General features: G+C 58.3%; 1 protein-coding gene across 2 annotated transcripts; it reads right to left on the reverse strand.

The window, feature by feature from the left end:
* Nucleotides 1–866: 866 nt before the first annotated feature.
* TMEM184B (transmembrane protein 184B) lies at nt 867–22671 on the reverse strand. 2 transcript variants are annotated; one of them, XM_079140734.1, is made up of 9 exons: nt 21630–22671; nt 20097–20262; nt 10170–10260; nt 9688–9763; nt 6954–7045; nt 6059–6228; nt 5440–5634; nt 3967–3987; nt 867–3202 (listed from the first exon to the last, which is right to left on the reverse strand). In XM_079140734.1, exons 1-9 carry the CDS (start codon nt 22077–22079, stop codon nt 2961–2963), a joined length of 1503 nt encoding a protein of 500 aa, XP_078996860.1. In that variant the 5' UTR covers nt 22080–22671; the 3' UTR covers nt 867–2960. The 2 variants fall into 2 exon arrangements, with proteins under 2 accessions (XP_078996860.1, XP_078996861.1); XM_079140735.1 differs by lacking the exon at nt 3967–3987 and having other exon boundaries at nt 21630–22666.
* Nucleotides 22672–26129: the final 3458 nt, after the last annotated feature.

Raw genomic sequence — 26129 nt, forward strand, 5'->3', positions numbered from 1 at the left:
ATCTTACTCCTGGGTCTTAGGCCCATACCCAACCCAATCAGCCAGGGTGCCTAGGGCCCCCTGAGGAGGGGAGTGGACTGGTTGTAGGGTCAGGGGAGTCACTTTGACTCCCGTCCTGAGGGACTTTCCTAGGCTGAGTTTCCATCTGTAGAGTGAAGGTGTTACCGGGCGCAGGCACAAAGAGCCCGGGGCCTGGGAGGGGCAAGGCCAGCTGCAGGTGCTCAGGGCGCACGCGGGGCTGGATGAGGGCTGCAAGCTGCCGCCAGGGAGACAGCGGGGCTGGGAAAGGGCCAGCCACAGGGCTTAGCTGGGTCCGCAAGCTCTCGCGGCTCCTCGGGCTGGGGCTCTGCCAGGTCCTAGATGTGCTGAGCACTGGCAGCACTGGGAAGGGCCGGTGGCTGTTACCGGGAGGTTCCAGGCGGGCTGGGATTTCCCCCACCCACACGCTGCATTCCTGAGAGCTCCTGTCAGCTGGAGGCTGGGCCCCAGAAAGGAATGTTGCGTAGTGGAAGGTGCCCCTAGACAGGACCCCTGCCTCAGCCTGCTGGCCCCCAGGGTCCCAGGGTGGAGGCCACAGGGAGCTGGATGAAGTCCCTGCAGAGGGGCTGCCAGCGTACTGACAAAACAGGGACAGGCCTTACCCCCTGGCCCAGCCTCCATGGCACTGGGAGGCTGAGCTCCTTGTGACCAGCTGGCTGGGGAGGGGGAACACTTAGCCCAGAGGGGACCTGGATGCTGATTTTAGCCTCTGGCAATGTGACTCCCCTCCCATCACCTAGGCATCACTCAACAAGGACAAGGAGGACACCCCACCCACCCAGGAGGAGGGGCAGGAAGCAGGCGGGAACAGAAGCGGCAGGCAGGAGGGATTTCAATACAATCTATATTATCTCATATATATATTTCTTCCTCACTTTATTTGCTCACTTCTGTCACGCATTTAAAATGTCACAGAGACCAAAATAGAGCGGCTTTCAGTGGAGCTCACGGCAGTCATACGACGAGATACAAAACTAGGGACTCTGTCTTCTCATACATCATACAATTAATTTTCAAGTATTTTTATATACAAAGGGCTACTCTATCTGGAAAATAATAATAAAAAAAGACAAGGTATGTTATGCATCCTAGGAAGGGGAAGGGGATGCGGCAGCCGGGAACATGTTCCCGTTCCATGTCCCCAGGGACGCTAGTTCCCTGTCACTCGGCTCCCTCAGCTCTGTCCACCATGCTAGAGGGTAAGCGTGCCGAGCAGGAGAACCAAGTGGGCAGGGATCAGCCCACGCTTTGGCCTGGAAGGAGGGAAGCGTGTCCGGGAGGCAGACTCATGGAGGCAAACGCAGGAGGAGCCAGAGCCGCCCCTTGGATAGTCTGCACCTGCCAGCTGCCACCCACCCAGACAGGTGCCCAGGGCAGGCCTTTGCGCCAGTCGGGAGGAAGGAGGTCAGGAAGGTTGCTGGAACCAGCTGCCCTACCCAGACCCTCTCATTGATTCAGGGGCAGGAGCCTGTTCATTCCAGGAGTGACCAAAAGAGCTTCTGGCAAGTGCCACCTGACAGGGGGCTCTCCTCCCTCACTGGATCAAGGCTACGCTACTCCAGACCCAAGTATTACCTGGGTTTCACACACCAGGACACCCTGCGCACACAAACATGCCACGAGGCTCTTCCTAAGACTCACTGGCAAAAGCCCAGGCCGCCTGGGGACCCTGGCCTGGGGACACGGGTGTGGAGGGCAAAGACAGGAACTGGAGGTCCCTGGTCACTCCTAAGGCCTGTTCAAGGGCACTCGGCCCGGCACTGCAGATCCTGAGTGCCAGCAGCTTAGTAAGGAGTCCCCAGGGGGTGTCTGGGGCAGATGTGGGCTGAGGAGAGGGCTTTTGTATGTGACTAAGGCACAGAAGAGATGGGCTGGGGCCAGATGAGGCAAAACACCAGGCCCCGTGTGGACAGAGACCCTGGGGAGGAGTCCGGGACCACTCCTCCACCTCCTGGCTCCCCCCTACATGGCCATCCCTACTGTCCTCCCCCGAAGCTGGTCTGGAACGTGGAGACACAGACCCTTCTCCTGAACAGGAGGGAGAAGCCGCAGGGAGACGCAGCAAAGGTCCTGACTGCTCGCTCTGGGGAGGACTGGGCCCAGCTGTGGAGCAGCCAGGAAGCAGGGCTCCGCCCGCGGCTCCATCAAAAGCAGGACCAAGTGAGAGGGCAGGGCAGGCTGCTGGCTGTCCTCATCAGGCCAGGAGGAAGGGGCAGAAGGAGATGGGCAGAAGCAGGGACACACAGGGGCCCACAGGCAGGCCCCTGCTTCACCAGAAGGGCTCCAAGGCACCGGAGCACCCTTCCTAGAGGTACCCACGGCTCCTGGTGTCTGGCTCTGATCCTTGCAGCACGCCAGGCGGGCCTGGGACAGGAGCAGGGCCACAGAACATCCTCGTTCCCTCCTCCTGCCCAGGTTGAGGCAAATCTAGCATCAGACAAAGGTGAACACGAGGAAGCAGGCAGGGAAGAGCCGGGGAAGAGCTCTCCCCAGGCAGGGCCGAGCAGGCAGGCAGGCAGGGCCCGGCGTGTGCTGCTCTGGGCCACCACCTCGGCATGAGCGCCTCCTGCAGGAGGGGCCCAGGAGGCGCAGCCGCTGGTCCACACACAAGCACTTAGGCCTGGGCGCGGCTGGTCCCAGGTGCCCCCACCACAGGGCGGGCAGCAGGCGTATGGGAGCTCTCCCAGTGTCCTCTGCCCTGGCCCAGGCAGGGCAGGGTTAGCCACGTATAAATATTCCTGAAGGCTCATGGGAGAGCCTGAAATGTCCTCCAGACAGACGGCGTCTGGCTGTTTCTCTGAAAGCGATATGTGAGTGTTTCTGGTCCAATAAATAAAGGGCAACGCCAAAGCTGCGCGGCCTCCGGGCCCTGCAGTGAGGCCGAGGACTGCATGGCCCGCCCCTGGCCCAGGCGCCCACACCTAGAACTCGTCATCGGAGCTGAGCAGCAGAGTCTTCTCGTTGTCGCGGGCTCCACTGAGGCTGTGGGAGCGCGAGAGGCTGTGGGCACCACTGCGCCAGGCGGGCCCGGGCTCCAGGGTGGACTGCTGCGTGTACTGCTGGTAGGCGGGGGAGAAGTTGTGGATGGCGTCCTGCACGATGTCGTGCGGGTTCATGGTCTCCTTGAGGCTGCTGGAGATGCTCTTCATGGGGGCACAGCGGCCTGCGGGAGGCAGGAGGAAGGTGGCTCAGCCCTGCCCTTGCCCTGCAGCAGACCCCCGCTCTACGGCTGCCAGCAGTCCTTTCCTCCCGGGCAAAGAATGGGCCCGAGATGTGAGAAGGGGCAGGCGAGAAGCAGCTCCGCTGCCTGGCGAGCAGGAGCAGCAGCAGCCAGGGCATCGGGCAGCTGGCCACGTGCCAGAGGGAGAACAGACACACCACCGCCACCGGGGAAGCCAGGCGGGTGGGCAGGAGAGGACCCGACAGACTGGTGAGCTGCAGGCAGGAGCCAGGCCCACGTCCCACCCGGGGAGCGTTCCTCTGTGGGGAGGGGACCAGGCTGGCCCACTGGCTTCCCTTTTGAGAAGACATGCTTCTTCCTATCCCCTCTAATGATGAGTCCCCACAGGCCCAGAGAGGAGCAATGGCCCAGGCCACCATGCCAAGGTGTGAAGGACGAACCCAACTCAACCCAAATTCAGACCTGCATCTCTCCACCCTCCACATCTCCTGCCATGGAAATATCACTAAATGCCCTGCTGCCGCAGCAGTGGGCACCATGCCCCGAACCAAGCAGGGTGTATTCCAGAACAACAGGAGATGAGACAAACGCGGGAGGAGAGGCCTTGGCAGGCAGGTGTTCGGGCTCCCCCACCCAGGGCGCCTATGGGGAGGGGAGGGGACACAGAGGAGCCACAGAGAGGCATGCTGGTGACAGTGACCAGAACTGACGTGCAGGACAGACGTGCAGACAAGAGTGGGACCTACCGTAAGGGCCGTATGTTGGCACTGCCCACGGCCAAACCCGGGGCAAATGCAAGGCAAAGGGGCGGGGAGAGAAGCCGGAGGTAGAGAAGACAAGAGACAGCTGAGTGAACGACACGCCCAGCTAGGCCCTGGCCAACACCCCCACCCAGGCACCAGGCACCTCGGCTGTCCCGCTGTCCCCCGGGGCCTGAGGGGGACGTCTGCCTAGGGATAACTCTTCCCATGGTGCTCACACGCTCAGGGACACCCTGGCTGTGCTGTCCCTGTTCTACCTTCTCCCAGGCTGACCAGAGCCGCCCAAGAAGTGAGAAGTGTGTGACTTCACACACCCGAGGCTCTGGAGGACTGCACGGCAGAGCTGGCTTTTGCCCAGCCTAGGATGAGAGGGGCTGGGCACCTTGGTCAGAGGCTGGGCTGCGGGCCTGGACCAGAAGGTCGTGCTGGTCTGGCTGCTCGGCCAGTCAGGCTACTGCCTGCTGGGTGGGAGTGTCTGAGGGGTCGGTGCGGGAAGACGGCCAGGTTGGCAGCAGGGAACCTCTGCTGGCTCCCCCGTCAGCTCTGGGGACGGTCCCAGGCTCCAGGCCCAAGGATACCATCCCCATGGATACAGGCTCTGCCAGACACCGTCTGAGGGACATGGCCCTCAGTGCTGGGTGGCCGTTTGTAAGCTCCTTCCCATGGGGCCTGGAGGGAAATAGGTGGGAACCAGCTGACAAGCCTCAGCTGGCAGAAGGTCGACAGCGTGAGCAAAGAAGAGTGATCGAGGGCACAGCCAGCAGGTGTGCCTGCAGGACAAAACCCAGCAGCGGAGACTCGAGGCTCCTTCCGAGCAGGGCAGCAACAGGGGAGGGCCTGGGCCAAGGGGCTCTGGCTGTGGTCACCGTGACCTCCACACCACTCACACAGGCCTGCAGAAAGCGCAGAGGCCCGGGAGGCATGGGGAAGGGAGCTGGCAGCACGGCGCCCAGGCCGAGGTGCTGGGGGAGGCCCCCTCTCCCTGCCCTCCCGCCTCCCCCTGGTGGGTCAGCTCTGGCACTCCAGGCCTCCTCTTCCTCCTCCGGGAATAAGTCCCTGTCCTCCCAGCCCACTGTGTGTCCAGGCAGCAGCAGAGGCTCCGAGGGTGGGGCCGGGCAAGGGGTTACAGGGCTCCAGGCCTTCCCGGCACAGCCACGCAGGGCCACGCAGGCGCCGGGTGTGAAAGGAGCTGCCGAAGCCCTCGGCGCTGACTGCGCCTGCAGGTGACCTCGGCGTGACGTTCTGTCTTTAAAGGCATCTGAGAGAATGGAAGCGGAAGAGCAGAGGCAGGGCCTGGCTGCCCACTCATCCGTCTCCCCCCCCCCAACTCTCCACGCCATCCCTGTCTCCACACTGGGACCTGCTGCAAGGGACAGGCGGGCCGAGCACCAGGACCACATCAGCAGTGCTGGAGGGTGGCGGGGACTCTGGAACTCTGCTCCTCCCGCCAGGGCCTACCTTGCGCGTCCAGCCTCTTGTCGGCGTAGGCCTTGTAGGTGAAGGCATGCCGCAGTGCCAGGGCCGCGAAGAACATCTCCACGCAGATGATGAAGTCCTGGTAGCCGGCGGCCACGGTGCCCTCGCCCACTGACACGCGGGCCGAGTGGATCTTGGGGATGGCGCCACACTTCTCCAGGATGGCCAGCAGCATGCCTGGAGGGGAGGCGCTATCTGGCCCAGCGGAGACCCAGGCCCCTCCTCCATGCACCCCCCGGACACCCTTGAGCCCCACTGGGGTGGTAAGGATAGGGTTGGTGACACAAGACCAAGGCCTCCAGAAAGTCCACTCTCCCAGCTCCTTGCCAGGCACCTAAACTGGGACATGAATTAGGTGGGGTCCCCGGGGGGACCATCCATGAACTAGCTCTGCCGGAGCTTCCCCAAAAGCTCTGAAAAGCCCCTAAGGGCACAGGCCTTTGCCCTAGAAAGGGCCCCATGGGTTGAGGCCCCCTGAGCTCCAGGCTGGGACCACCTAGGACGCCCTGTGGCCTGAGCTCCACAGGCCTGGGACACAAAGCAGAGGGAGGGTGGAAAGGGGCTCAGGACGGGGGCCTCTTGAGGCTAGAAGGAGGCTGACCTTGCCAGAAGGAGAGAAAGATGACAGACTTGACCATGAAGAACTTGAGCACAGGGCTGTAGGGGCTGAGCAGCTCCCGGGTGGCGAAGTAGAAGAGGAAGAGGGCGTAGAGCGCCAGGCTGACGGAGATGTTGTAGATGATGGTCACGTAAAGGTAGCCACTGGTGACGCTGCAGAATGGACACGTTCCGGCTGGAACCAACCCTGCCCTGCCACACGTGCCCCCCAGACCCCCTCCTCAGTGCGGTGAGCTGCGGGAGGGAGGGGACAGCAGTCGAGGGCACACATCTAGTGTGGGGACAGGGCTGGCATCCACAGAGCCGGTCAGCCCGCCCTCTCTGCTATGCCCACACTGTCCCAGCTCTGGAGCCCACTGCTGATGGAGCGCACTGGCAGGAAAACCAGGGTCATGCTAGAGGCCACAGCCTGACAGTCGGACAACGGTGTTGAAGGGGCTGACCCGGAGCTTGCTGTGGGTCAAGGTACAGCCTCTCTGACCAGGTTTGCTCACCTGCCTGGGTGGGGCCATGGCATGGGTCACAGCAGTGTGTGGGAAGCACTGCCAAGCACAGGGCCAGGCTTGCGGCCACCTTCACTAACCCCAGGTGAAAGAGTGGACCACTCACACCTGGGGCTCGGGCTGGCCTCTCGGGTCCCTCCCTCACCCCCACCTGCAGAGTGCTCGCTGGCCGGGAGGCCGTGCAGCCTGCCTGGACACAACTGCAGCGGCAGGCTCAGTCCTGGGCCAGCGTCAGGCCAAGGGCAAGGGGGGGCCAGGTCTGGGCTCAGCAGCTGTGGGCACGAGCCTGCGAAACCCAGGAAGGGCAGAGCCACCTTGCTGGGACCAGGGTATCACACTCCACCCACACGCCCCAAGGGACGACACACTGCTTACTCAAAGTCCCCGTCCCGGTACTTGCCGAAGGCCTGGAGGATCACGGTGCTGACGGCCATCAGCGGCTTCACCACACAGAACTGCAGCGTGGCCTGTGGGGAGAGGAGCAGGTGGCGGAGGGTGAATGTGTGCAGACCCCTCCTCGGGCAGCCTGTGCTGAATGCTGGGGACAGAGGGGAAGGCCCCACACGGGTCCCCAAGGGGAATGCTATCTGCAGAGGCAGAATAAGCAAGAGACAACGACAACACACAGCTGTGAGATGGGTGCTGGGGAGGGCAGGCCAGGGGAGCCTCGAGGACAATGAGGAGCCATCAGGAAGGTGGCCAGAGACAACAGGGGTGGCAGAGTGGACAGGTGCAGAGAACCAGCCCTGGGAGAAACAGCAGGGGCAGCGGGCCGTGGGACCGGGCAGACGGGAGCTTAGGTGCTCGGGAACTGGCCGCAGGGGGCGCAGGCCGTTGGGGGCTCCCTCCAGTCTCTGTGTCCACCCCTGGCTGGTTTACGGTCCCACACACTGGGCCCCAGGCCAGGGTTTCCATGAAGCGGGGGCTGGAGCAGGGAGGAGACGAGGCACCCAGCCCTGCAAGCAGAGCCGAGCACGGGCCGGCTGGCTACTGGCTGCAGTGGCTCACAGTCACTTGACCGGAATGCTGCCTTCCTGGAAAAAGGGATGTGACCAGCCCCCACGATGCAGGGTCACTGCTGGGGGTGGGGGTCTTCCTGGAGGGGCACCCTCCAGGCCACTCAGAAACCTCTGGGAGCCCCCGAGAGCTTAGCAGTGCCCTCTGCTTCCACAACTCACACAGGCCACAGACCCAGGGAACCCACTGCACCCCAGAACCGTGAGAATTGCCACGCTCCTGAGCAAGTCGACCTGAGTCTCGGGCCCCTTGTGTGGGTGGCTGGAGCTCTGGTCAGCGAGGCTGAGCTAGGGAGGCTCCAAGGGGTGCAAGGAGACGGGCAGAAGGAGCAGCTGCAGAACCCGGCTCCTGGCCCCAGGGTCCATCAGGCCTGAGGGCCCGGGCGGCTCGCACTGGGGCTGCCAAATCAGAGCTGGCAGCAAACCCCACAGGACTCTTCTGGGCCTGAACCTGGTCCAGAGGAAGTGGGACCCACGCCCTCTGGGAAAGGGGAGACTGGTCCCCCCCAAACGCCCATAGGGAGTTGCTGGGTGGTGCTCCCCTGTGATGTGAGACCACCGCCCCAGTCACAGAAAGGAAGCCGAGGCACAGAGAAGCCAGCGTCAGCGGCAGCACTGGAAACTGAGCCAGCAGGCCCAGAGCACTGCCCAGCACACCTGGGTCAGGGCTGGTTCCCAGGCCAGGCTGGATGTTGGAGTCACCTGGAAGCTTGCATGCTGGCCAGGCCGGGCACACTGCACACCTGTCAGTCAGGCCAGTGGGGGTGGCTGGTCCGGGAACCTACTCTTAACAAGCACTGGAGAAGATTCAGACACTGGGCTCTGTCGCAGGGTGCCCGGGGCCCCTCGTGGCTCTGGGGCCAGACTGCGGGCACACTGGCCATGGGCAGGGACGAGAGGCTTCCCCGGTTCTTTCTCATCACTACCCCTCCCCACCACCGCCCGGATCAACAGCACAGCGTCCAAGCACGCAGGCTGGGGAATGACTTAAAATGCAGTGTGGACGACAGAACCTCCAACGGGGCTGAATCACAGCCGGGCCTGGAACCTGGGCACCCCAGCAGTCGAGAACAAGGGCTCGGAATGTCCCACCCGGGCCGGACAGCTCTGGCTCCTTCCCTGCACCCTTCCCTGCAGTCCTTGTGGTCAGAATCTGGGTTCAGAGACACGTTAGGGAAGGGAGATCTGGAAGCTGAGCTGCAGACCTGGCACGACAGGGTGGAAGCTTTGTGGAACGCCACGCTGGGAGCCCTGGACCCTGCACGGAAGCGTGCAGAAGCCCCAGCTCTTAGGCAGGCCCCAGCGACTCGGCTGTGGGTTTCATTTTCCCTGGGACTTCTGGGTGATGCTAGAGGGACAGGCAGAGGCCCTGTACAGACCAGGTCCAGGCCATGAAGACTCAGCCTCCCTGAATGAGCCAGCACTGTGTTAAGGCAAAATCCATTACCTCACCTGTTCGTTACCATCATCCCTGTAGATAAGTGTCATTATGTCTACCTTACAGAGGAGCAAACTAAAGCACAGAGAGGTTAAGTAAATTATCTGAGGTCACAGTCTGAGAAGCTGGAAGTCAAATTCCAATAGTTGGAGACCTAGGCCTAGCACGAAGGACACCACCCCATGCCTCCATTCAGGCTACTCTGGACCACAGGGAGGGTGTCAAGAAAACCAGAAGCCACTGGACTGCCACCTGGTAATTCAGAAGAGAGCAGAGAGACCACACAGGCCTGTCTGTCATGTGTCTTTAATGCCAGTATCCTCCTGAGCCGCCACAATGGATGAAGAGATTCACACTGAGATTCTCGAGCCTCACACACATCAAAACTTGGTCAAAATGAGCAAGAGCTTGAGACCACCTCCTCTTCTTATCCAAAGCTGTACCAGAAAACCCAGGACTCAGGTCACTGCCATCTGAACACAAGCTACTCACCCAGCACCTCCGGAACCGTTTAGGGCTAGAGCTGGACGCCTGGCAGGAATCTACAGGCAGGGCCCAGGGCCGCCTCCAGCAGGGGCCTCCCTCCAGAGCACAGGCCTGGCCTCTGGTGCCCGGCCTGCTCCTCCTGACCCAGGCGGCTGCTACACACACACACCTGTTTGCAGAACCGCAGGAATCCAATGGAGTAGGTCTTCCCCCAGAGGCAGCAGGTGCCGTACACACAGCTGGACCTGGAGAGAAGCGCAGAGGGCGGTGAGCGGGGGAGGCGCGGCTGGGAAGCCACTCTCCCCATCGGACAAGCTGGGGTGCAGAGCAGGGCAGCGTAAACCCTCAGGGAGGCACAGCCCAGCCTTGTGGGAGCCCAGTAGTGAGGGAAGAGGGCTGCCTGGGCCCTTGGCCGGCAAACCAACACAGAAAGCACGGGATTAAGACCACCAGAGAGAAGAGAGGAGCAGCGACAGGAAGAAGGGAGAGCGAGCCGTGAGACCTGCCCAGAGTCCCAACGAACAGGTGGCTCAGGAGTGCGGGAGAGGCACAGCAGACCAGGGGCGGGGCAGAGAGGTGTGTGCCCAGCCGACACCGGATGGCCCGAAGGAGGCCAGGCCGGGCACGGGGCTCCAGGGAGACCATACTCACTCGATGGGCTTGCCTCGGATCTCCGACATGATGGCGCTTTCTCCCCCGAGGTATTCGTAGCACAGGCTCAGGAAGTTATAGATGACCAAGGCTGTGGAAAGTGTCCAGAAAGCCACTCAGCCCAGCAGAATGGGCAAGCAGCTGGTGAAATTACACAGCAACAGAAAAGGAGGGCGCCAGGCCGCACCCGTCGCGTCCACTTGGGTGCAATCTGTCCCGGCGTTGAAGCAGCACCTACGCTGTGCCGATGCCCCAAAGGAAGGCACAGAAGCAAGAACCACACACCCAGGACGGCACAGGGAAGCAGAGGGCAGGGTGCCGGGCGGCAGGGCCGGCGTGTGCACGTCCTGGGGTGTGATGGTGCTGCTTGCTAGTTATCTCTGTTTTATTCACCTGTCTATTTGTGTATCACAATTTCACAACAAGACAATGATGCTGGGACACTCTCATCCAGAGGGAGGTAGGGCCTCCTTCCAGTCGGGCCTGCTGCACGCACAGCTCTGCAAACTGTAACCGCACAGGACAGCCGCGCTGGCCACGGTGCCAACCTGGGAAGCTCAGTCAGCTCCTTCTGAAGCAGGACACAGCGCAACATCACCAGAGACCCAAAATCTGCACGGGTGAGTGAGGGCACCGGAGAATTAGGTAAAGATGCGAGGCCGCAGATACAGTGATGGGCTGCCAGGGCTCCGTGGGGCAGCTGACCCGAGGCTGCGCCTGGCTGGCAGCTCACAGAGGTGGCTGCACCGAGGAAGGAGAGCGAGAAGAGCAGCAGGAGGGCCTGCAGAGACGGGACCACGGTGGCCAAGGGCTAGACCAAGGGGCAGGAGGACAAGGGCAGCTGGAGGGCTCCTTCCCCCACTGCAGCACAGTGCCCAAGGCACTGGTGCCGCCCAGCCTGGCACTTGAGGTCTTTCAGAGGCGAGGGGGTCCTGCCTGCCCCCACACTTCCCAGCAGCACTGAGTGCCACTCACCCAGAGCAGGTCCTCACCCCGCCACGCCTTTGTACTCTCGGCTCCCACTGCCTGGGGCTGCTTCTGCACCCCAGGACCCCAAGCCCAGCTCCGAAGTCTCTGAGGACCATCATGGAGGCTCACGCTCCCTCCACGCAAACAAATCATAGACACTTCCTAGAATTTCCTACGGTGGGCATGATTACCCACTGGCACAGGTCACTCCTAAGACCAGGAGCTGCTGACGCCATGAACAAATACTGCAGTTCTGCACGGGACACCACATCACTCAAAACGCTTTGCAGGCTGGGGTGCAGCCAAGCATGCGCCTAGCACGCTTGAGACCCTAGGTTGATCCCCAGCATGGAAAAAAAATGCTGTTTTCCTGAAATGATACAAGACTTAGCCACACCTAATCATGCTGTGACCCACTGATGGTGATGCAGAAAATAAATAAAATAAATAAATGCGGAAAATCTCAACAGTGAGAGAGAGAGAGAGAGAGAGAGAGAGAGAGGAAGTAAGTAGTTACTGCCCAGCCTCACAGGCCCATGACTCCAGAAAGGGAGCCTACCCTTGCTCAAGGCTTAGCACACACCAGGAATGAAGAAACACTCGAACACTTGCCCCTTGACTGAGGCAGGCGGAACACTGGCGATATGTTTTTAGGCAGAAGCCCTTCAGCAAGGTGGAAAGGAATATATTTGGGGCCCTTTATGCCATCCCAGTGGCTCTAATCTATCCAAGGCTCCAGACTCCAGGAAGCGCTCTGCATAAACACAGCCCATAGCACTTACTGTGACCACACACAGACCAAAGGGCCTGCAACACAGGTCTGCATGCGGTCAGCGGGGTGGGTCCCTCTGGGCCTGCGTTTCCTCATCCACTGTTAGGATAACGGTGCCTGCATCAACAGGTGCTGTGAGAATTGAAAGACTCCACACAGTGTGGCGGGTGGGCTGCCACGAACCAGACACCCCTTGGTGGGGTTGAGGACCCTAGGCCGTACGCCAGGACTAGAGGCAGTTCAGGATGTCTGGTGGAGACTCCAGATCACTCTTCTCTGACACGGACTTAGAGGGCAGGGGGAGAAGGGCAGGTAGCAAGTCAAATCTGTTGTCCCCCTGTTGATAACCTTTGTCCAGAATCACACAAAGCCATGGAACAGACATGTCCACTCTGAGGGGGGTCCAGCTACACGGCGACAGCTGGCGTTTTCCAAAGGCAGCCAAACCTCAAGATGCTGACACTCCTCCACGGAGAAGGGGGGTCTTGGTCCCACTCACCACATCTGGGTGGACCCAGGTGACCACAGTGGGAGTGGCATTACGTGACATGTGGTATGGAAGTTAGAAAAGGCCTCTTTCCTCGGGCTCTCCTTCGAGAAGCCTGGCCTTGGCCACCACCATGCTGTGATGAGTGCATCGGGCCCTCCAGAGCCCAGAGAGAGGCCCTCAGTGGCCGTCAGCACCCATCATAGGCAGATGGATGAGCCTGCCTCTGACTCAGCCCGAGCCTGAGTTCTGCTAAGGCCAGATGTCTCAGAGAGGGGACAAGCTAACCCCATTCAGCCCTGTCTAATCCCAGATCCAAAATGTCTGTGAACAAAAATAATGGCTGCTTTACACTAATGTTTTGGTAGTTTGAACAGTTTTACTGATTCAGCCATAGCAAGTGCAATACATATAAAACCACTCCTAACGCTCCCAGGACATGCCTCAGATCCAGCTGAGATGTCACCTCCTGGCCTGTCCCATGCTCATGCCACTGATCGCTGACCTGTCTGATCCTCCAGGATGAAGCAGGACAGTACAGGGAAAGACCCACAGACGCTGGGCCAGACTGCCTGGCTCAGGAGAACACTGCCACCAATGAGGGGCCATGTGGCCTCAGGTGAGTTTCTCCAGCATTCTGAGCCTCGGTCTTCTCGTGGCAGCTAGGAAACGGCTTCCTCAGGGTGTGAGGCAGGGCTCTGGGGTGGATCAGGTGACGCCTGGTGCTCTCCCAGGCTGTTGATCCCTTGCAGGTCGGAACTGAGTTCCAACCCCGAGTGGCCACCAGGGCACAGCTGCAGAGCACGTCCTCGGGCGGGCTGAGGGTCCCCAGCGTGGACCCTCAAGAAAAGCCACGGGGCCTGGGGTCATCTGGTCCCTCTCAGGCAAGGCCATCCCTGCAGTCTGCTCCCGAGAGGAGCTTATCACTGAGCTCAGGTCCCTTCCTGTGTCACAAGGTGCACAGCACCCTCCTAAGGCCAGGGTGGGGCCACCTGATGGTAGCCAGCTCTGCCCGCAGCTGGCGAGAACCACTGAATTTCACAAATCTCTCAGCTCAGGACTCTTGACCTTTCAATGGTGCTCCAGGGCCAGCCAGTCTGTGAAGCACCAATCTGCCGACAATTTCCTTTAAAGAATCATTAGTGACTCAATAACAGACTCACTGATTCTTGGAGAAAGGAGACACTACAGTTTTCTCAGCTATGATTCAACCAGCCCAAACCAAGGCCCACTGGCCATCTGGACAAATCCATCCCCTTCCGAGGAAATGAAGGAACTGCACAGAACACCATCCCCAACACTCCAGCAATGGTGCCTAAAATGGGACCCTCCACAAACACTCGAAAGACAGTGCAATGATGCAGCGGCCCTGGACACAGGAGAGAAGCTAAGACTCAACCAGGAGCCATGTGCTCAGGCAGCAGGCTTGTTGTCCAAACACCCTTCAGACCGTGGTTGCAGTTCTAGTCCCTGGAGAGGCTCCCGAGGTACAAAACGGCCCTGTGCCTCCTTAAATACTCGCCACAGCCCTGCACAGGCTCTGTGCAAGGCCCCGGAAACGTATCAGTGACAAGGGACACACAGTTCAGGCCTGTTTCTCTCTCCCTCTCTATTCTTTTCTGGGCCATCAGCTGCAACCTTCTGCTCCATTTAGACAGCAAATTCTAAGCCAGAGACAAACACACGCAGTCAGGAGACAAAGCCCAGGACAGAAACAAGGACTGGACTGCAGTCTTGAAGGCTGGAGAGAATATGTGGGGTCATTCTTTTCATGTAAGTGACAAGTACCTTGTCCCCAAGGTCAAACAAGCCTTATATGGGCCCAGGGCAGATCCCAGAAGGATTTAAGCTTAATGGGAAATATTTATTTATTTATCTATTTGCTTACTTACTTACTACTGGGGGTTGAATCCAGAGGTGCTTCACCAGACCTGCATCCCAGACCTTTTTCAGTTTTGATTTTGAGACAGGGGCCTCACTAAATGGCTGAGGCTGGCCTTGAACTTGTGACGCTCCTGGGATTACAAGGAGTGTGAGCCCCTGCGCCCAGTGGAAGAGAACATCTCTAACAGGCAGTCTCCAGGAAGCTGCACCCTCCCGCCGGCAGGAGCAGGAGTCAGGCAGGGGCCTCTCGCACACAGTGTAAGGGGGTCCCTTCCAACCAAGATCCAAGGCTTCCTGTCTTCACGGGCAACTTTTCAAGCCTGGTGTAGCCTGGGCAGGAAGTTGTAGTCCAAGAGAAAACCGTGCTCCCAGCTGGAGCAGCAGCTAACCAGCGACTGCAACAGGGCCTGAGAGAGAACTGCCACCAAGGACCCGCCAGGCTTTCCTGCAGCAGCTGCAGGCACATCGGTCCATGTGTTCAGTGAACACTCGTGGGCACCAACTGTGTGCCACCCACTGCGTGCAGGACCCCGATGGCCCAGCTGACCTCAAGGCCAAGCTGTCTGCTTCACAGACACACTGGTGATCTGGAAACCGTGGGGCCTTCCAGGTTCCAGATCTCAGCAGACAAGCCTGGAGGACTGCATCCTGACCAGGCGGACAGGAACCTCTGCCGGGAACACGGGGCTCTCAGACACTCCTGACCCACCCCTTCCAGTGGCAGGTGACAGGTACCGGGTGCCTCCCCACGGTGAGCAGGACACCTGCCCCATGCAAATGCCCAGACTCTGCGTTGCTCCAACAGCAGCACTGCCCTCCCCCGTGACCTCTGTCCTCTGCCAATCCCATCCCTGCTGCTCACTAACCCGAATGCAGTTCCTGATCTGTTCCACAGACACTTCTGAAAGCCTTCCCCTACCCAGATCCACTGCCTTCTCGTCCTCCTTGGCTGTACCCGGCAGAGCCTCGGCCAGCTGGAGCTACTACCAACCAGTATCCTGCTGGCAGCACACCCACCCTTGGCTCTTTTGGGGCCTGCGCCTGGGCCCCAGCTGTGTTCAGCCACTGCTCTCTCTACCTGGGAGATGGCTCACTCTGTGCCAGCTGCCAAGAAGCTCAGTTTGTCTAACCCTGAACAGGGTGAGCGAAGTGTCGTTCTCTACCTGTTCCTCTCACACCACAGGGTCTCTCTGCCTCCTGATCAAAGTGTGTCACGTGCCTGTACAAACACGACGGGATGAATCCTGACTGTGTATAATTATAAGGCACTAATAAGAAATTTTGAAAAGTAGTAAAAAATAAAATAAAACAAATCAAATCTCTTTCCCTACCAAGAGTTCCTACTTCTCTAGGGGAGAAGCCGGTCCCGTCCCTCCTTCACTGAGTCTGGCTCAGAGCAGCTCCCAGGATCCAGACGCCCTGGGCGGTTACTCCCAGGATCATCTTGGGCACGTCTGCTGCCCACTGAGGGCCTGTGTCCAGTGTGCTTAGTGGAATGACGGATGCACTCTGTTGGGTACCGGGAGGTGAGCATGAGCCCAAGTGCGACAAACACGGGGTGAAACCGTACGTGCCAAGAAACACTGGTGGCAAGCAGGCCGCAGAGGGCGACCACAGCAGGCGCATGTCCGCCTCAGCTCCCCTTAGGGGTTACTCCCCACCCAATCACAGTCCAAGAGCAAATGTGGGGGCTCCTGTCCTGCCTCTGTCACCCAGTGCCCCTAGCAGTGCTGCACGCAGGGCTGTGAGAAGTACGGCTCTCGCCGGACAGGGCCATAGAGCAAGCAGAGGACAAGCTACCTATGCTACCAACGCGGGGTCACAAACACCCCACACCTCCTCCCCAAAGCACCGCAGAAATGAGAACAAGGGGCGGGGTAGACCCTCAAGGAAGAAGACCGGCCACAGGGGCCATTGGTGATAGACATCAACAGAAGCTCTGGATGACATGTGGGTGTCACTGGCCTGGGAAGGGGAGGACGTGAGAGCAGCTTCGGGTTTGTGGAGAGGGGCACTGGAAACTGGCCCAGGTCCCCACAGAACTATCGGATGCTGCTTTCTAGAGGGACTGAGACAGAACTTGGCCCAGCTGAGGTCAGGTATGGGAGATGTGCAGAAGAGGACAACCGGGCCTGGACAAGAAGACTGAGGTGGCCCCAAAGGTCCTTCTCTGCACTCAGAACTCCGTCTGTCCTGTTTCCTTCCAAGCAGATGAGAGCAGTATTTTTCTGGGGAAACAGGCCCAGAATCAAAAAGCCTGAAGTGGTAACTGCCCCACTGCCACATAAAAATGGCACGTGGTCTGTCATCCCATCAGCAGTCCCAGCGATCAGATGATTCATCCTCAAATACAGAACAGCCAGGCCACAGACCTGAGGAGGGCTTCTAACGCAAAGGTCAAAGGCGAAAGTAGCCCGATGAAAGAGCTCAGGAGACAGGTGATGCAGGGAACAGCAGGAAACTGCAATGAACACCCCCAGAGACAGCAGAGGAATAATCCGTCTCATTCCAGGAATAAGGGGCTCTAAAAAAGAACAGGGAAGAAACCAGCATGGTGGCACACCTATAATCCCAGCAGCTCAGGAGGCTGAGGCAGGAGTATCCTGAGTTCATAGCCAGCCTCAGCAACATAGTAAGACCCTGTCTCTAAATAAAAAAAATTGCAAAATAAAAAGGGCTGGGATGTAGCTCAGTGGCAAAGTGCCCTTGGGTTCAATCCCCTATACCGAAAACAAAACAAAAACACCAGAAGCTAAAATACACTTCAAAATTCAAAGAGAGAATGATTTCCAAGATTTTTTTTTTCTTTTCCATACTGGAGATTGAACCCAGGGGCCTTCTACCACTCAGCTACACCCCCAGTACTTACTTACTTATTTATTTTTGAGACAGGGTCTCCCTAAATTGACAAGACTGGCCTTGAACTTGAGATCTTCCTGAGTGGCTGGGATCACAAGGAGTGTATCACCATGCCCAGCTCCAATTTTGCATTGTATTCCTTTCAAATGGAACACACAAAATAATATAATAAAGATACTTTCGGATTTCAAAAAAGGGAACTCCCAAGTGTCCTCTTCCTCCGGAAGCTTGTAGAAGATGCATTCAAACCAGAGAGCAAACCAAAAACGAGGGACAAATGCATGCAGGAAAGAGGTGACAGAGCACAGAAGCAAACAGATGTCCCAGAAAGAGGGGGAGTGACAGCCCCAGGGCAGTGCTAGAGGCGGCCCCAAAGGTCCAGAGCCACAGTTCACGTGCCTGACGACACACAAGGCAGGGCTGGTTTTAAAAAACCCGATGGAGGCACTTGGGAGTGAGTGAGTGGTAGACAGAGAACGCTCAGCAAACTAAGAAGCAGGACAAGCAGACCCAGAGCAAAACCAGAGTTACAAGGGAAAACCAAAAGGCTCTTGGGACACTGTGAGGCTCAGCTTTGGACAACTTCAGATGCAGAATAAGCAAATGCTGGATGCAGACTGAAAAATCCCACAGTCACTCTGCAAAGGTGAGGATGGGAAAGCAAATGTGCGGGGGCGGGGGTGCCTAAGGCAAGACTGCCACGGAGGAGGGACCACCACCGCGGAGGGGGGGGGGGGGGAGTTGGAAAATCCAGAAACAACAGCGCACTTTTGGGTCATCCTAGAACACAACAGTTGGAATGCTGTAAACCTGGATGTGAGGAGGAGATGAGGCAGTTCTGACTTTCAACCACACTCGTCTGACTTTAATGAAAATGGACTTTTAGCACGGTTTTAAGCAGCTGTTTTGTTCTGTGCCGGTCTGCAGAGGCTGGCTGGGGTAAGGGTTCTTTGGCCCGGGCCCCTCCTCAGGCAGGGGCACTGAGAAAAGGGGTAGAAGGGGAGCAAACGAGCAGCGGGGTGTGAGTTCTAAGGGGCAGCTACAGACAGAGGATGGGGTGGGCAGAGACCTGTGTGGCGTGCAGGAGGGACAGGTGAGGCCAGGCCAGGCTCTCCGCTCAGACACTAACTGGTGAACTCCAGGCAGCTGCCTGCTGGTGGTAAGCTCCCTGGGAGAGCCCAAGCTGGGACAATAGTGTTGCTAGGGAATGCTGCACGGGGCAGCGGGCTTCCCGGGCTTCCCGGGCTTCCCGGGCTGGGACGAGGTCAGGGCAGGCAGCAGGGTGGGGGGTGGGAGAGGCGGACAAAGAGGCTGCCCTAGTGGGGTGCCCACAGACCATCTGCCACCACCTCTGAGGCACAGAGCGAGGGCCGAGCAGAGGCTCTGCCTGTGCCCTGCCTTCTGCTAAACACCCGTCTCAGGGCCCAGCCCAGGAGGGGGCCTGCTCTAGTCGATGTGGCAGGAACAGTCTTTGCTTCTCAGGGAACCCGGTGGGTGGTACCCATGCGAATCTGGCACCCGAAGGGACAAGGACTCTCAGCCCTGCTCCAGTCCCGGAGGTTCCCCCCGGGGACTCCAGCAACATCAAGCGCTACAGCAGGAGCCCAGGTCCAGCTGAGGGTGGGCCCCACATGCCTTATCTCTCCTAGAAGCACAGGGCAGAAGCACTGAGCAGCAATGAGGCCCCGCCAGCTCATAAGGACCCTTCTTTGTTTAAACATCATGGGGTGGGCTGGGGGCGGCTCGTGTAGAGCACATGCTCAGCAGGTGTGAGGCCTTGGGTTCTATCCCAGAAGGGAGGGTGCAGTGTTAGGCAGCTCCACCTCCTGTGCCCTGTGAGTCCTGGGGACTCACAGGCTCCACGTGGACAGAGCAGGGGAGGCTCCAGTTGCTTGAGGCTGAGCATGCTGCACCCCAACAGTCACAGAGCCCAGGGTCACAGCAACCCTTCCAGGGCCAGCAAAGCAACTGCTGGGCACAGCTGAACCCACTGCCTGCACACACGGAAACCACCCTGGTTACTCACCCCAAGCCAGCAGGGCAAGCACGGGGCGGAGCCAGGAGCCACCTGCACAGCCCCAGGAGGGAAGGCAGCGGTGCCAGAGCAGGCATCCTGAACCCGGAGCCCTCTCTCCATCCCAGCTGGCCTACGCACAGCCACATCTGGGCACCACTGGACCGTGACCTGTCTCGGGGCCTCTGGTCTTGCCCTCCTCACCCAGTCTCCATGTGGAGACCATTCTACCCTGTGGTCTCCAGTGTGTCGTGTTTTTTAAACTTCTCTGCAGCCTGCAGGATCATGCCTGCCTGTCCCTCCCTCCCAGCACAACCCCTCTCCAGCCACTCACCTCTCTCTGGCCAAGATCAAGCCCCCAGATGCCCCCATGACTTCCTGGTCTGGTAGGACAACTCCCCTCTCCCAGTGATAGCAATCTGCGCGTCTCTGTTGTGACTATTTAGGGGCCAGGAGGGCGAGGACTGGCTTTTCCTCCTCACAGCCCAGAGCATGGGCCAAGGCTGAAGTCAAGGCAGGAGGTACAGAACCGAGGCCCAGGACAGGAGCACGCCAGAGCACCTCCAGGACAAAATCCTCCAAACTAAGGCACAGGAATGGAGGCCCGGCTGTGCCACCAAGGTGCCACAGGTCGCTGGGTTGACCCCTGCCCACTGTTCCTGGGGTTGCCTGAGGTTTCTATGCACAAATGGACCCCCCACGTGCTGCCCACCCCACCTGGAGACTGAGAAGCGAGACGCAGGCAAGGTCCCCTCTTCAGGCATCTGCCAAGGTTTTGGGAGCCCCACAGTGAAGTGTGTCCACGCACGTGCTGCCCTTTGCGTGCTGGCCATGGCGCCCCAAAGTGGGTAAGGAAGCAAGGGGTAGGTCAAGAGCAGCGCTCAGGAGGGCCAGTGCCCCAGCCTGCGTGGGGCCCTGGCGACCCTGCCCGCCCGTCCTCACCCTCGTAGCAGTCGCGGACGGTGCCAAAGTACACGTAGTACTGGTCGTTGGTGAAGAACAGGAGGCTGAGCCAGGAGTCGAGGGCGTAGATGGGGACGATGAAGAGGATGCGCACGATGTAGCGCTGCTCGTTGGGGCGGCTGTAGCAGCGCAGGTGCATGTAGATCTGCGGGCAGAAGCGCCAGGTCAGCCAAGATCCCACTGTCCCCACCTCACACCCCTGCCAACCCTCGTCCTCCTGTTCCTGACGGGGACAGGAACGAGTCTCCACTTCTGGCTCTGCCCTTCCTCCTTGCACGACCTGATGCAGGTCACCTACTCAGAGTCTCAGAGGCCTCTATAATATGGGTGACAAGACTTCCATCGTAAGAGTCACACCACAGGGGCTGCGTAAAGCTGGCAGGGCACGTGCAGAGGGGCTCACAGGCCACTCTTGCAGGTAGAGGGGACTGTGAGACTGCACTCAGGAACACGGCAGCATCAAGGACAAGGCCAGAATCCACACACTGCAAGCTCCCCAGGACACTGTGTCCCCTCCCCAGAGGCCAGCCTCTGGGGTCTCCCAGCAGCAACGCTGAGCCACAGGCTGGGGACACCCTGCCCCTTTCCTTAGCTGATGGTGGAGAGGGTGGGGCAGAGGCAGCCCCACCGCAGGGGACGTGCACTTCCTGGCTAAGTGGCCAGCACATGTCCACCATGCCCCATCCCCATCTGTTAAACTGAGGCACTCTGCCGGCCGGAAATTAGGAAATGACAACAGGGAAGGTAAAAGCTGCACACAGTGGCCGGGAATTGCTCCAGCCCAACCTGCAGTCCCACAGCCCAAGTGTCTTGTTCTGGCTATCAGGACATCACTCCTGGCCCAACTGAGGAGGAAAAGAAAAAAAAAGATTCCATCTGCTAAGCCACTTGCCTTGGATGCACAGGGTCTGAAAGGGACAGTTGGAGAAGGGCTCACAGGGGAGGTGAGCAGCCCCTCCTCATCCTCTCACTGGGCAGCTGGCAACCTTGTCCCCAGCCGCCCGGGCCCATCCAGCCCACTCTAGCCTCCTCTGGGGCCAAGGGCACAACAAACGGGAGACTTGACTTCCTTCCCTGCCCTACCACCAACTTGCACAGACCCAGCCAGCTCCCCGCCCCCCCAGCTCTCGGGCTCTCAAGCTTCTCTCTGTGAGGGGTCCCCGTGTCTGCAGACTCCCTGCAGCTTAGGCTGGACACCAGACCAGTTTCAGCCAGTGATAGGTGAGCAGAAGGGACAAGCATCATTTCCGTGTTGAGGGGGCGTATCCAGGTGCCTCCCACACTCCATTGCCCCCGGCAGTCAGAAGGAGGACGCCTTGAAGCAGCTGACACTGGAGCCCCAGAACCACACCTGAGCTGGGACATGAGCAGAAAACCATCTCAATCGGGCGAGGCCTGAGAATCCAGCGTTGCCAGGCTACTGCAGCCTAGCCTGGCCTGCCTAAGGCACATTCTGTTGAAACTAGAAACCTCTCAGGATCCCTCTTGAGGGCCCCCAGACAAGCTGGGTACCTGGTGGCAGGTGATGAGCAGGGCCGTCCACACGAAGAAGCCAGAGATGGCCTGAGCAGCGGTGGTCATCAGGAACACAGGTTGTTCCATGGCCGTGGGGCTGCCCTCAGGGGTCACGGAGACACTGGGTGAAGCTGCCGCAGTTGTAGGCGACACTGGACCTGGGGCCAGCGCAGCCCCCCTTACTGTCATGGTGCCCAGCAGCAGGAGGCTCTCTAGGGAAGCCCTTGGAGCGGGACAGCAGCCTAGAGAGAAGAAACCCTGGGTGAGTGGCAGCACCGGGAAGAACCTCCCTGCTCTGTATACCCGCCGACCCCAGCCAGGCCCCAGCTCTGCCCTGGCCCCACAGTCCAAGCCACAGATGGCAGTCACTGAGCCTTCTGAGACCCTAGCCAGACCAGGCCCTTCCTCTGCCAAAGCCCTCCACACTCCCAGCTGACGTGCTCTCATGAGTCGCGGGTCCACAAGGCCACCCCAAGGGCCTGCATACCTCTCTGATCTCCTCTCACCTCAACACCCAGCTCCAGCTCCACTGGTCTCTTGAACACGCCACCCCAGCTCCTGTCACAGGGCCTTTGCACAGCCCCTCTCTCTGCCCAGCCGTGTGGCTCCATCCACCTGCTCAAACATGATGGCCCTCCCCCAGCAGCATGCACGACCCCTCTGCTTTACTTTTTTCCAGGACACTCATGACATCTGACTCCGTCTCACCAACTATATTTAATCGTATTACCTATTAGCTGTCACCACCGCCCCAGATAGAACACAGGCTCACTGAGGGCCCGGGCTGTTCTATGGCGCTTGCAACAGGGGGTGAAATCTCACCATTGATCAGGTCACTCCTCACTCTTTCTTAGCCATTTCTCCCCCGTTCTCCTAATGGCCGACACCCAGTCCTCACCACAAGCTGTGCTGTTGTGGAAACGTAATGGCTTCTTCCAATTTCTGTACCTTTAAACTGCCTATTTTTCCAACGCTGGGGCTGGAACCCAGGGCCTCACTGCAGGCAAGTGCTCTGCCCCAGAGCACCCACCTCCAAACTGCGACCTTGTAAGTCCCCCTGCTCAAGGCTGGCCCGTGCTTCCCCCGCTGCGCGCCTCACCACTCTGCCACGTGTGGTTGTTCTCTGATCGACGAGGCAAGACCCACTGAACCCCCGGCACCAAATGCAGCACCCAGGCTACCTACGCTGCTGAATTTTACTATTTATTCACTCAGGTTCCAGGGATTGAACCCAGGAGTGTTCTACCACTGAGGCACATCCCCAGCCTTTTTTTTTGTATATTTTTAGTTGTCAATGGGCCTTTATTTTATTTATTTACTTATTTATATGAGGTGCTGAGAATCGAACCCAGGGCCTCACACATGCCGGGCAAGCGCTCTACCACTGAGCCACAACCCCACCCTCTCCAGCCCTTTTTATTTTTTATTTTGAGACAGGGTCTCACTAAGTTGCTGAGGTTGGCCTTGAACTCTCCATCCTCCTGCCTCAGCCTCCCAAGTCACTGGGATTATAGGTGTGCACCACCACATCCTGCTGTTGTTCACTTTTATTATCTACTGATTTCATTTCTTATTTCAAAAGGAATTTGAGATGCCTCACAGAGAAAGCAAAGAATAACAAAGTTATGGAGAGTGGCATCAGGAAAAATCCTGGATGGGAAAGGAAAGCTGAAGGTGTAGGACACAGGGAGGCTTCTCAGTGGAAGAAATGTCTTTCTAGAAAGGAAACAGGTCTCAGGCAGAGCTTCCAGTGGTGACTTTGGTGTCCCTGGTAATAAATAAACAATTTCACATTAAAAAGTACCCCAAAGCCAGGCCCAGCAGTTTGAGAGGCTAAGACTGGAAGACCGAAAGTTTGTGGCCAGCCTCAGCAACTTAGCAAGGCTGTGAGCAACTCAGTGAGACCCTGTCTCAGAATCAAAAATAAGGGCTGGAGCTGTGGCTCAGTGGTAGAGTGCTCGCCTGGCACGTGTGAGGCACTGGGTTCGATTCTCAGCACCACGTAAAGATTAATGAACAAAATGAAGGTTCAATAACTAAAATCTATATTAAAAATAAAAATTCAAAAGAAGGCTGGGGATGTGGCTCAGTGGTAAGCACCCCTGGGTTCCATTCCAGTACCAAAATGAAATAAAAAAGAGATCCAAGAGAGACCCCTTTCGCCCATGAGGACACCGTGAGAAGACTACTGCCCGTGAGCTAGATGTGGGCCTTCCCAAGGCCTCGATCCTGCCTTCCCAGACTCTACAACTGTGAGAAACAGGACAGCCTATGGCCTTTTGTAGTGCTGCCCCCTGTTGACAGGCTGATCAGTGCCAGCCAGCCAGCGACCAGGAAGCCTAACTCTGCCCAGACCATGAACTCGAGGACAGCTGACAGCTGAGGAAATCCAGGAACGCCGCAGAGTGGACGCTGTGGAAGAAGCGGGCTGGAGCTCGAATCCCTGCTCCACCACCTGCCCCGTGCAGGTCCACCGGGCCCCAGAGGATCTCTGCTGCCAGGCCCAGGGGTGGCCCAAACCCAAGCCTCGATCACCAACTTGACCTGAACCCCGAGTCAGCTCAGATGACATCCTCCCAGGGTCCCTTCCAAGTCCACAAGCTGATATCTGAACCAGAACGCAGTGACACAGGGGAGGCTACCCTGGCCTGAGCGGGCCAGCATAAGGCCTGACCCTGCGACCCAGAGGCTCCTGGCCTGCTGCTCACTCCCTTCCCGCCTGGGCCTGGCTTCCCTCCAGGCCGGCATCCTCTGTCTCCATAAGCCGCCAGCTCCTGCTCTAGGCGGCGCCCACACAGAACCCTCACATTCCTGTTTTCTTACATAGCAACGTCCCAACACACCGACCAAGAACTGATTAAAAACTCAAAACTGGAGAAGGTATCTATATTAAGGAACTCAAAAAGGGAGGTGTCTATATAAAGACTGGTGGCAAGTTCTTAAAAAAAAGACGGTGACAAATCTAATAATAGCTCTGTAAGCATGGCTGCAAAGTGGAACACCAGAGCCAGGAACGCTTCCTTAAAAGATCTGGGTTGTAAATCACCATCTTTGTCTACCATTGCAAATTAAATGAATAAACATGGGAAAGGGGAGGAGGGAAGCAAAGACACTCTGAACCCCTCACGTCTTCCCCGACGTCACCTCACGTGTCTTCTCCCGCACTCTGATTAAGTGGCACTATCTAGGTCTTGGAGATAAGGGAGGAGATGCAGAATTTAGCTCTGCAGTGCCCCAGAGTGGCACCAAGTGACCCAAGCGTTTTTATATTTCCCCCAAATACTTCATCCTGGCTCATAGACACAAGGCCCAGCGCCCGTGAATGGCCAGTGCTGGCACCTCTTCGAGACCAGGGTGGCCTTGCTCCCTGGACCCAGAGTAGCACACAGAGGCTGCCCAGTCTGCTCTGCACCAGGCCCTGCAGACTGCCCAGCATGTGCTGGTGGGACAGGGGTCCCACTGGGGCCCAACCCTTTCATACTGGGGACAGGAACCCCCGTGGTGAGGGGCTCTTGTCCCCGCATACCTAGCCCTAGGCCTTGGTGCCTGGTGCAGCAGGTCCCTTTTGCTCCCCTGGTGAAGGGGCTTCCATGGCTCCCCTTTCTCAGTGCAGTCATGGACCCCAAGATGGGGGGATGCATGGGATCTGGCAGGTTGCCTTTCTTCCTCCCCCCAAGTACTGGGAATTGAACCCAGGGGTACTCTACCATTGAGCCACATGCCCAACCCTTTTTAATTCTACTTTGAGACAGTTGCTGAGGCTGGTCTCAAACTTGTGATCCTCCTGCCTCGGCCTTCCAAGTGACTGGGAGTTGTTAGGATTATGGGCGTGAACCACTCATACCAAACCACTCCCATTATTTTCTTAAGTGATCACACCATAAACTTCTGCCTGGAAGGGAGAGGGGTGTGGGTGATACTGGACTCTGAGGGGTGATACTGGACTCATCTTAAGACCTCTGGACTCCTGCTGAGCACAGCACACCCAGCCTCAGCCTTGGGGCCTCACAGCTACTCTGCTGACATTAAAGGACAGGGGCAACCTGGAGACCTTACCCCATTGCACTGCTGAGAGATGAGAGCCCACTGGCTGACTTGGCCCAGGCTTCCAAGTGACAGGAACTTTGGGCTGGTTCTTAAAACAACATAGCCAAGCGCACTCTCTGAAGTCACTGGACAGAATTCCCACCAGACTTCGCCATCTGCGAATTTGCTCAAGTGACTTCTCTCAAAGTCTCAGTTTCCTCGTCTATAATATTCCAGGAAAACTAATGACCAGCAAGGGAAAGTCTCAGTTCACAGAGATCCTATTAATAAATGGAGACAGACCAACAGAATAAAACGTGACCATTCCGCAACTCCTGATACAAATGAGGCAGTTACGATGGTACAGCTAGAGGTTAGCCGTGTGTGGCGCACACACCTGTGATCCCAGTGGCTGGGGAGGCCGAGGCAAGAGGATGGCAAGTTCAAAGCCAGCCTCAGCAACTTAGTGAG

Source organism: Sciurus vulgaris (assembly GCF_902686455.1).
Source record: "Sciurus vulgaris genome assembly, chromosome: 5".
Classification (NCBI taxonomy): Eukaryota; Metazoa; Chordata; class Mammalia; order Rodentia; family Sciuridae; genus Sciurus; species Sciurus vulgaris.

What these genes read in the sequence shown, in the direction of transcription:
- TMEM184B (XM_079140734.1), bottom strand. Translation starts at nt 22,079, where the DNA reads ATGAGAGCACGTCAGCTGGGAGTGTGGAGGGCTTTGGCAGAGGAAGGG. An exon ending in TCCTGCGGTTCTGCAAACAG is followed by an intron (nt 7,046 to 9,687) that starts GTGTGTGTGTGT and finishes CTCTCCCCACAG; the next exon opens with GCCACGCTGCAGTTCTGTGT. An exon ending in GCCAACATACGGCCCTTACG is followed by an intron (nt 3,203 to 3,966) that starts GTAGGTCCCACT and finishes TGCCTCCCGCAG; the next exon opens with GCCGCTGTGCCCCCATGAAG.